Source organism: Clarias gariepinus, chromosome 22, assembly GCF_024256425.1.
Source record: "Clarias gariepinus isolate MV-2021 ecotype Netherlands chromosome 22, CGAR_prim_01v2, whole genome shotgun sequence".
Classification (NCBI taxonomy): domain Eukaryota; kingdom Metazoa; phylum Chordata; class Actinopteri; order Siluriformes; family Clariidae; genus Clarias; species Clarias gariepinus.
In genome coordinates, this window is record NC_071121.1 from 24,647,146 (window position 1) to 24,658,917 (window position 11,772).

General features: G+C 38.1%; 1 protein-coding gene across 3 annotated transcripts in view; it reads left to right on the forward strand.

Annotated features, from left to right (window-relative positions):
* Positions 1-10,097, forward strand: part of LOC128510227 (AP-1 complex subunit sigma-2) — a 50,589-nt gene extending 40,492 nt beyond the window's left edge. The window contains exon 5 of one of the 3 annotated variants that reach the window (XM_053482351.1): positions 7,794-10,097. In XM_053482351.1, the coding sequence (XP_053338326.1) occupies positions 7,794-7,841 (48 nt within the window). In that variant the 3' untranslated portion in view covers positions 7,842-10,097. Of the gene's footprint in view, positions 1-47; positions 537-7,793 lie in introns of those variants that run through there. The other 2 variants (XM_053482352.1, XM_053482353.1) reach the window with 2 other exon arrangements.
* Positions 10,098-11,772: the final 1,675 nt, after the last annotated feature.

Below are 11,772 nucleotides of genomic sequence, written 5' to 3' on the forward strand. Positions count from 1 at the left end.
GTTTGTGTGTGTGTGTGTGTGTGTTTTTGTGCATCTCTTTTCCTCAGCCCAGACATGAATACTTTAACGTTCCTGTGTACTGATTGGCTGTTGGTGGCTGCCCGTCATGCATGCTGAGCCCCTCCCTCTTGCACGGTGTGTCTGCTGGTCCTCTTCTTCCACCACCGTCCTATCAGAATGCAGCATCTCTGGGTCTCCAGTCTCATCGTCATCATGTGTGTGTGTGTGTGTGTGTGCTGTTCGTGCCACGTTCACTATACCCCCACTGCCACATTCCTGTTCCCTGCTCTTTTTTTCACACACACACACATACACACACTCTGACACTCCAGTGTACCTTTGTCTACCTGTACCTGTTTGGAATCAGTGAGAGCTCCCCCTGGTGGTCTTTTTTCCCCCTTTACTTGTGCTCATCTTTCAGATATTACTGTATGAAGTGGTTTGTGTAGAAATGTTATTTTTGAAACCTGACTGTTATGTGTGTGTGAGATCTTTGGAATGGTTTCGTATTAAAATTAAAACGCTATTGCACTAAATGCGCGAGCAGTAATCGTGTCTCACTGTGACATGACTTCACCTGTATAACATACACATCGTTTCACATTCTCTTACGTTCTGTGAGGTCTGTTTGTGTGTGTTATATACTGAACATGACATCACTGAATTTATGAAACGGACCTGTTAGTCAGTATAGTGATGTGTTTCTAAGGTATGCATGTATCATATGTGTTTCTGGGTTGCCAGATATGACAGACTTCCATCTCCCTATACCATTTTGTCTAATAAGCATTCCTGAAAAAAGTGTGAGCCATGTTCCCAATGCGTCCTCAAGAACTCACGTGAATGCAGTGAGGATTTGTACAACAAGGCAGCCGTGCTTATTTTAGACTTGTTCAAAGAAAGCCTGGTGGGCGAAGCAGGACGCAGGAGACGTAGTACTGGTGGTATGGACCAGTTAATAGCATAACTGACACTTTTTTTTTTTTTTTAATATACCTTACGGTACTACAAGCATGACGCAGACGATAAAGATTGGATGGCGTTCTGACCGAGGTTGTGATCGGGACGTCACAGTGCCCTCTTCAGACTTGTGCTATGACCATGGTAGATGGTAGTCATGCCACGTTGTAGAAGAACATATTAACTCCATTACGTTTTTCAGGTGCTTAACATATTTCTGGCGCACACACAGCGGCGTGTCTAGATCACGTTCAGAGAATTTAGTATAAATCACCATCTTATAAAAGACGCAGTGAGAATGAAGTTAAGAGTTTGATCTAATTAAACGCAGGTTCAATCCCATAGGACCCGGCGATCATGTGCACGGTAGGAAATTAACAACAACATCATAGACGCAGGGCATTGGTGGCTCAGTGGTAGGTCTCTCACCAGCCATGCGGAAGGCCCGGGTTCGACTCCCACCCAATGCACAAACCCCAGCCACTGTCCCAAACCCGGATAAAGTGGGAGGGTGGCGTCAGGAAGAGCATGCGGATTGAACATCCAAGTTGTTGTGCGGATTAAATGACCAGCAACAATAGATGGACAATGATGGACACATTGAGAACCTGACAGCTGTGAAGTAGGATGAACTTGGTAATTTCACAGTGTTCTTCGATAATTTCAGGACGCAGTGGGAACTTTATGCTCTTCGTCGCAGTGTGACGACGGTGCGCTTGGTGTGATTAAAGGAAACGTTTTTAGCCAAAAAACATGCATAGTAAGCACATCTTTTTGCAACAGCACATTAGACTATGGATTTGATGTTTAGTGTATATTTGAGTTCACAAAATGTTTGTTTTTTTGAAAGTTAAATAGAACATTTAGGAAAATAGGAAACTTAATCTGGCAACCCGTTCTGTCCACTTAGCAAATGTACTGTAAGTGTTGTTAGAAATGTGAGCTTTCAGACTATCAGTACAGATTGGGTGGTTTTAACAAATATCACACACACACACTTTCTCTCTCTTGCTCTCTCTTACACACACTCTTACAGCTCTGTAGAATATTATTTAAGCACTTTCGGCCAGTACTCGCTGTTTCCTGAAACTTATTATTATTAAATGTTAATAACTAATGCACGTAAATAAACGATTTTAAATTCATATGATTACACGCTCATGTGTTTAGCAACACGTCCTACTAAACGAACACACACACACACACACACACACACACACTGGATTCTAATGACAAACCGACACCCCACACTGGAGAAACACTGTAACCTCATGTAAAGTGGTGTAGTGTTATCTAAAGTTGATTAAAAACAAAATAAGTGATTTAGTATCTAAAGTGTGCCAAGTTGTATTAGTTTTCTTTGAAATCTGTTTTGTTGGCAAAAATGAATAAAGTCCTGATTATTAAGATTTTTTATTATTTTTTAAGTTCACAATGGAACCAGTTCTACAATAGGTTTTTCATTGGAAGGTGTTGGTTAATTTTCTATAACAGCAGCACGAGTCGCTGAGTAAATAAACTGAAATAAAAAAATTAAAAAAAAACATGTTACTCGACAAGTGAATATGAGGTCCTTATAACAACGATGTCATCAAGGAAAGACACAAAGCCACGCCTCTTTATTCCCAGGTTAAGATTCAACGTTCTTTATTAATCCCAGAAGGAAATTGCTTCGCCTTGATACAGTTGCTCATAGTTTGAAGAAGAAAGGAAGAAAGGAAACACACCAACACAAATACAATCACAAGAAAATCTGGGAAAATAAAAACTCTGAGAAAAAAGTTTTACAGCTGAATTATGCAGCAGAGTGAACGTGACGTGCGATAGTATCCGGGGTTGAGTGTGAAAAATAGGACTAATAGTAAACCCACAGTGTACTTACAGTAATAAAATAAATGTTGCATGTGAATCTGGATCAGAAGTGTGTACGTGTGAAATGGTCCGGATTTGTTTCCAATATTTTCTAAATAATGATTGCGGTGAAATATTGTAATATGTGGAACTGAGGAACTGTTTCCTTTTTTTCTTGTTTTAACATTACAGATTAACATAATTACTGTTATTGCTGTGGATCCAACACAAAGATCCAAAGTAAAAGTTAACTAATAATAATGAGGATAATAATAATAAACTATTTGTTTAACTCATGACTCTCAGATCTCTGATTAAGTGCTTTATTGACTGCGGAGAGAAACCTATAGGTTAGAGAAAAAAAAACACACTTTTTAATAATTTTTGGACAAAAGTGTGTTTTTTCTGTTTTTGTTTTGGCTGGTGCTTAAATGTGACCTCATATAAGAACCTTCCCCTGTCATGTTGGGGGTTTCTTTTGCAGTTTTCTGATGATAAACGACTCAGCAGTAACTCATTTTCACCTGCGGAGGCTCTTTGGATGGGCTCTTAAATTTTTTTATATGGGACCCTATTAGCATGAGAATTTGGATGTGAATTAAGAGTTTCATTGTTGGCTCTAAAATGAAGGTGAAAGAGGCCCTAAAAATCTGATCAAGGCAGGAATCTGTATTTGGTTTAATCCTTGACTGGAACGTGCTGACTGGTATGACCTTGTTTTGTAAAATGAACGGCTGCTGGTAGTAGCGACGTCAAGAACAATTAAGGATTTCAGAATTTTGACTTGAATATGGGGGGTTGAGGCTTAATTGAAGGGTACTAAGAGGATAAAACATTTGAGTTTTGATTTAGGCTGATAAAAAGCTAGTGGATTTTCGTCACATTTGATGGATTTGACAGAAACGCCTCACATTGGACACTCTTCGACTTTTTCTTTGTTTGGAAAAATTTCTTGAATCAAGTTATTTCCCATCAGTTGTCCTGTTCAGTCCTTGTCCTTGGCTGAAAATGTTAATAACATGGTCATGGGGCAGCGTGATACCTACCCCAATGGGCCTCTATTAATGCCTGTTGCAGTTCCCATTTCTGACCTCTAGGTATAATGAGGTAGGCTGCATTATGATTGTGCAATGTCTAAAAGACTAGATCAGTGTAGTACATCTGATGTACTACAATATCAACAGTTTTAAAAATCTTTGGTCCGTCAAAATGAGTATTTTAATGGGAAATGTATGGAGTATTTAAGAGGCTGTTTTTATACCTATAGACAACCCACAAAATATACAAATGACCTGGAGGATATGGAAAGTATGTTAATATGAAACATTTTAAGCCTTGGCCTCATCATAGGGGTAATCATTGACTGAGAAAACATGATTGAAAAACAATTGTGTGTTTGGTTGTGTTTGGATGGGACATTTTTCAGTCAGTCAGTCAGCTACCTCATAGGCTACGACTGAGGGGGTAACTTTGTGAACATTGGTGGTGCGTTTAAAAATGATTTACATATCAACCCAGGTCTGCCGTTAAGAGTCCTACCTTTGAAGAATTGTGGAAATCTGTAAAAGTTTGAAAACTGTATAGAAATAATTATACTTTTTTAATAAAAATTATTCCTCAAATAAAAAGGATCTAAAATTTTTTTCTGCATGGTAAATGTGTAAAATTTAAACCTTTCTATTTCCTGTTGAAATGCCGCGGTTTTGGCATACTCTACCAGTCAAATGTTTAAACACAAATTCTGTGGTCTTTTCTGATTTTTATTTCTTTCTACATTATAAAACAATGCTGAAGGCGTCCAAAATCTCCTTTAAACAGTTTGAATATTAAGATGTTTGTGCTACTTATGCTCTGTAAATCCTTCATAACGGCTCTTAATTTTTATTAGAAATTTTCTTCCTAGGAATTAGGAATTTAAAAAAATTTGGAATTTTCTTCCTAGGAATTAGGATTTTTCTTTTATTAGGAATTTTCTTCCTGGAAATTTGATTTTTTTTTATTTTTTATTTTTTAGAAATTATCTTCCTAGGAATTGGAAATTAAAAAAAAATTAGGAATTGTTTTCCTAGGAATTAGGAATTCTTTTTTTTTTTAAGGAATTTTCTTGGTGATTTCTGAGGCTAGTAACTCTAAATGAACATCTCCTCTGCAGCAGAGGTAAGTTTTGGTCTAGCTTACCTGGGAAGGTCTTTATGAGAAGAGACAGATTCATCATGGTGCTTGATGGGTTTTGCAAATGCACTTGAAACAATAATAATCTTGCAGGAACTGTTCCAGAACAACTTGTAACTTAATTACCTGATTCTACTATATGCATTATTTCATAGTCCTGATAAAATCTAGTATTGTTCTAGTACGTCGAAAATAAATCCAAACTTTTGACTGGTACTGTAGACCGTTGCTGTCAAAGGCTCTGGAGTCGCTTTAATGCGCTTGGCAGATGCATCGAGGAGCTGCAGAGCTCAGCGGGTCATGAATGATTCAGCACTTTTAGCAAAGGATGCACATGTTCAGTGCCAAGCGTTAAAACCCTGTCTGAGTGAGAGCGAGAGAGGCAGCGAGGATAGAATCGATCTGTGGAAATGGGTTGCGTCCACCGGAGCTGACTGCACCAAGTGAAAAGGGACCAAGATTCGACTGCTGAGTCGCTTAAAGTCAGAGAACTTTTTTGAAGATTAATAATGATGTGATGATGGCGTACTGGGGTGAATCATGGGGGGTTGGGTGTGTGGACCTGATTTAATTCTGATTCTAATTGTGATTCGGATTCAGATATATTTTTTTTCCCTGATTGTTATTCCAGTTCTAATTTGATTTGAATTTTAATTGTTCTTCAAAATCTTATTTTGATTTCCATTCACTTTCCGATGTGGAACTCACGGTTCACATTTCTGTGTGACGGATGGATTCCTGAATCGAGAACCTGGCAGATTAGCTTGGTTCGCCTTCGGGCTTTTAGGCAGAGACGCCTCTTCTCATCGGTCACTTCTCTCTTTACTTTGTGCTTGACGCAATGTGTAGGACGCCAAAGTAAGTGCGATGTGTGTTCTGTGTCTCACCAGCCCACGTGTGTATCTTCTAATCACTCCTCAACGTGTGTTTTCTACACTCTTAAGAAAAACGGGTACTAAACCGGAACCTTTCCTGTCCCTCCTTCTGTATGTGTCCACAGTTAGATCACACTCTTAACTGTGTCTGTATCTTCAATCTCTTTTTAAAAAAGAGTTACACCACAGTACAGTGAATACACGGGGAACAAAACAGTGTAGTACCCTTTTTTTTCCCTGAGAGTGTTGTCATTTCATTTCACGTCCCCTCCTCTCTGTCACTCTTTAATCGTCCCTCTCTAAGTTACTCAGCCGTCTCTGAGTCATGCCGCATGCCCACACACTGTTTATTTTAGGATCATTTAAAGAGAAATTTTAGAGCGTTCTGTTTGATCATGTCTCTCGTTACACGCTGGTCAAAAAGTTTCATTGCGTGTCTGAGTGAGTGTGTGTGTGTGTGTGTGTGTGTGTGTGTGTCCTCTACTGACATTCACTAACCACTTGTTCCTGGAATTTAGCAGTCTCAGGTAGGTGAACTAGGTCTCTGATGTTAATCTTCATAAACCAGAGCTGTGTTCCTTTGCTTAACATGAACACACACACACACACACACATTCTGTGATGCTACTGAACCTGCTACAATGACTCCATTGTGATAGCAGCTTTGTTCCGTAGGAATGTGACAAACTTTTCTTGAATTATTTAATTACATTGCTAGCCAAATTCTATCCATTTCCCAGATTCTACCAATATTCAATTCAGTTTTATTTGTATAGCACTCTTAACAATTGTGTCATTGCCGCGAGGCAGCTTTACACAATCAAAGGAAAATTATGGAAATTTGTATAAAATGTGAAAAATGCACAAAAACCCTGAGAGGGTTTCTGAGAAGAAAAAAGAAAGGAATTTTTTTTCCTACAGTAGGTATTGGGATTTTTTTTATTAGGAATTTTCCTCCTAAGAATTAGATTTTTTTTTTTTAAATAGGAATTTTCTTCATAGGAATCAGGAAATAAAAATTTAATTTTTTTCCTAAGAATTAGGATTTTTTTTGTTAGGAACTTTTTTCCTAGGACTTAGGATTTTTCTTTTTTTTTTTATTAGAACCCATCCTCATTTGGGTGATAATGGACATAGCCAAACTAAATTATTATTCATGCCTTGAAAAGTTTAATTTTGCTTCTAAATTGACACATTGATCCAAATCATAGTCCATATGTAAAGTACACTGATCATAATATTATGACCACCTGCCTAATATCGAGTAGGTCCCCACTTTTGCCACAAAACCAGTAATACACTGTGTGTTCTGACACCTGTCTATCGGGACCAGTATCAATTTTTTCTTTTTTTATTATAATTTTTTTTTACAATTTCTATTGAATCAGACTACACGGGCCAAACTTCACTCCCCATGCACATCAACGATTCTGTGACTTCGGATCACTGGATTTACTTTTGGTTCTGTATGTCCTGACCACTGCAGACTGGGAACATCCCAGAACAGCTGCAGTTTTGGAGTTGCTCTCACCCAGTTGTCCAGCCATCACAATCTGTCCCTTGTCACAGTACGTGCACTTAAAATATCTTATAAAAATGGCAGCAGGGTCATGGGTGGCCAAGGGTTACTGGTGCACATGGGGAGTGAAGGCTGGCCCGTGTAGTCTGAGCTAATAAAATATAATAAATATTACTGTTGGTTCTGATATAAAGGTATGCGAACACACAGTGCAGTATATTTGATCTGTTTGTGTGTGTTGTGTGTAGATGTGTGTGTATAGAAGGAAACTAAATTCAACTTAATATAAAGGTAATCCAAGGCTCGTCCTTGTTACAGTATTGGAACACAGCCGCGGTTGTGTGTGTATGTGTGTGTGTGTGTGTGTGTGTGTGAATCCCAGATAAAACCTACTGCTGTTCTTTCGCCCTCTTCAGGAAGCAGAGACCCCTCGCAGCGTTCTGGAGGAGATCGGACTCACCTAAACGGAGGAGAAGGACACGCCGTCTTTAACACACACACTCACAGTTTGTCTGTTTAAAGATGTAGCACACACACACACACACACACATATATATCGTAGTGCAGTTTGACAATACATATGTCATTATTTTTTTCTCTGAATGCTTTAAATGACACACACACACACATACACACACACACAATGTAGCACTGTACAGCTTCATCAGGAAAACAGCCCTGACATTTCCTTAACTCAACTCAGCCTTAAGATCAGCTCAAGTTTACACTCTGTACTTGATGACGTCATCGATCATAATCGTTTGGCTTCTGCACATTAACAGAAGAAAAAAAGGGAAAAAAAGCAAAGCATCACATTACAGGCTACATACTGTATTGCCTGTAATAAAAAAAAAGTATTTCAGTGCTCTTTCAACATTATTTTGGATTACAGCACGAAACCAGGAAGGGAAAAATAAAATATAAGTGCCGCACCGAGCCGAGAGATTATTTAGGCTGGCAGATGATCGTGTACCTCAAAATGTATTTTAGGTCTGCATAAATACCAGAACTAAAGACACAAAACATGCATTTGGTTAAAAAATCAAAAAAGTCCATTTTGATATTATTTTATTCCAAAATGTCTGGGTTTCACTGTGCTTTGAGAAAAAGTGTAGCTTAGTAGGATAGAAAGGTTTTTAGGTACTTTTAGGTACTCTGCTCAGAAGAACGTACGACATAAGAGAGCACTTTTGTTATCTGGTTCTTTTGTTAATTTAAGTTAATTTTGCCCAATCTGACCAAATATAAAAAGTTAGCACTTAAATTAAATATTCTATTACAGCAGCACCTCGGCATACGAATGCCTTTTTTTTTTTTTTTATTTGCATCGGCATACAAAGCATTTTTCGACAAACAAACCTAACACTGGTAAAGTCGCACATACGCCTGGGAGCCCCTCATTTTTACGGATTGTTTTTCACGCTGTATGAAAAAGTCAATCCATGATAACAAAAGCTGCCTTCAAAAGCTACGTGATTTTCCGCGCATTTTTCAATTTTTAAAAAATTGGTAATATTTTTGGCTGGCTGGAACGGATTATTTGCATTAACATTATTATTTTTCCGAAATGAATTCAATTCGTACGACGAGGTTCCTCTGTATACTGTATATTTCAAGATCACAACAAAATTACAACAATATAGTGAATTCCCTGAGCGTTCAGCTTGTGATTATGATTTTACTAACAGAACTTGAAGGCAGCAGAAGTTTGTCATAAAATCTTATGTTACTTTGGGGAGAATGCAAAAAAAAGATTTTTAAAAAATTCATGCTCGTTCCTCTACCTCAAATCTCTTTCTTATCAATTTACCTTGCTGTTTTTTTATTTATTTTTTTAGGTCATTTAAATTTGTTAAAGCAAAAATGCAATTTTTTTAACCATCTAAAATTATTTTAATTTTTCTTAATAATTATTGGTATGGAATATTTTTTTTCTTCACTTTGACTTTGTACTTGATTCGGATTAGTGGCACTAATTCTTCTTTAAACGCATTATGGTTCTGTGCTTTAATAAGTAAATAGCGAAAGGCCCGAGAGAGCAGCTCACATACTTTTTCTAGGCGCAGTGGCCTTGGATAGAACAGAACATGAAAGAATTAATTTAACAGTTGGAGAATTGAAAAAGTACATTTTGGAAATGGAAAAAAAAAATTATTACTACAAAAAAAGGGGGATAGAAAGAGATTTATTTACAAAACCAAAGAGTTTATCATTTATGTTTTCTATCAGTTTTCCATGATGTATACGCAGCAGGGTTGCAGGTCAGAGCAGAGAGCACGAGAGACGCGTGGACTTCCCGGCACTGAGCGTTCCCGATCATCGGCGATGATTCACTGTGTTAAACTACTGATTGTCGAGCGACACCGAAATGCTGTAACTCTTCAGTTTTAAAGCAGCACTTTGTCATTTTTAGAATGGAGTGAATTAGAATTAAAGAAATTCCTGACGGACTGCTCCTTTAAATGACGTCACACATTCAGACATCTATAATCACGGCTCACTTTGTTTTATGTCACATTCACACGTATATCCACGTTATATTCCACTTATATCGATCACTGATATCCAGTAAACCTGTAATGCTGTGATTTTTGCTATATCTGGCCTCCATGGCCCACCGGATCCTCCTCCGTTCCCCTTCACCCGACCGTCTCCACATGTTGTGGTTCAGAGTGAATCCGTCCTGCTGTGTTTGTGGCTCAACATGGAATAAAATTTGTTTACACATATTTAAAAGTGGTTCTGGAGTGTGTCTGATTTAATCTTCTTCTCTTCAATTTAATTATTTGTATAAAGCTTCAAATGGCGTTCAGGTCAAACCGGGACTCCTGATTGTGCAGGATAACAGAATGCAGTTATTGCACTAAACCTTTTGTTTCTTTACTGCTTGGATACTGTACCATCAAGTTAGAAAGTTTAAACCAGTCATAAGTCACAAGTCCCGGTTTGACTTGAACACGGCTCAAATTCTTTCTTAAAACAAGTTGGTTATATTTGTCTGTAAATGACATCCATTAATCATAATCAATATAAATAAGAATTAACAGATTGCGCAATCATTAAACAAAACAATACAGCTTCAGCACAATATCTAATCACAAAATCTATGTCATAAAGGCATGGTGTGACAAATATTATCACTATATATCGATATCATGATATAGGCCTTTTAGAACATAAAATTAAAACCATTAAGATTAAAACCACTTGGGTTTATGGTTCCCTTGTGCTACTGGAGCTTTATGTACTGGTATATAATTGATCATTAATGTTATTTAATTTACCTGGTGGTTGCATTAATGTTATGGATGACATCATTTGTGATTTATCGTGCATCTGGGAATAAAGTCGAAACCAAAGTTTCTGACCAATCAAGTTCAAGAATTGAATTTACTCATGGTCGTCTATATCGCTTTTTGTCCAAACAGATGTTCATTGAGGTGTGGGAACGAGCTGATAAAAACATTCGATCAAAAATATAATCTAATTCTCATCCAAACCACTTCCACCTGCTCTATAGTTTGCTGTAAACATGATGTGTGCAGGTTAATCAATGTTCTTCCCCACACTTCCTGACAGTCTTAGGATCCGAGCCAAGGTTAAGAAGTGCCGTCGTGTTCAGCTTGCTGGAGATTTTTACGAGCCTGTCCTCCAGTGGAGCGTAAAACCTGAGCTCATCTCTCCCATGTCTTCCCAAAGGACACAGTCATATCCTGAGATTCATGGGTACGTTCAGTCGTCCCACTTTCTCCAGATTACTCTCATAAAAGTTCGACACGATGCAGCGCGGCTTTATTAGTCCTCTGGAAATACAAATAAAGAAAGAAGTAAAAAGGCTTGTTATCCCCTCAGGGATGCGGTGAGAAAGTGTAAACGTCGGTAATCAGTTTAAGTCTGAATGGGTTTTTTTTGTTCTTTTGTTTCGTTTTGAAGTAACATCAGTCTTGCCTCCTGGCTCACGCGGGTTCGACAGTAATAAGCAGCGTTATTCAGTTTGTAAAAACTTCACCTCTAATACCCGCCTCTAAAGCCCTCCTGGGAAATTTAGCTGCAAGATTGATTCTCTCCTGCTTTAATATCCACCTTCTCATCACAATCCTGACATTAAACGGAAATTGGTTTCCAGAATTGACTATTCCTAAATGCAGAAAATGCCTCATCTTTATACACTCAGGCAAAGCGCGTCACTTAATGTTCACATGGTTCTTGGTGCCGGCCTTTAACTGTCCCATTTCAGCCACCCTTTGTCCACTGGTTCCTGTTCTTGGATGATCTGATTGGATCCTGGCGTGGTCTCCTTCAGCTGTAGCTCATCCGTCTTAATGTTTGTGCGCTCGGGTTTTTTCACTCACTCAGTCTTCTGACTGTGGGAGGAAACCAGATTACCCAAAGGAA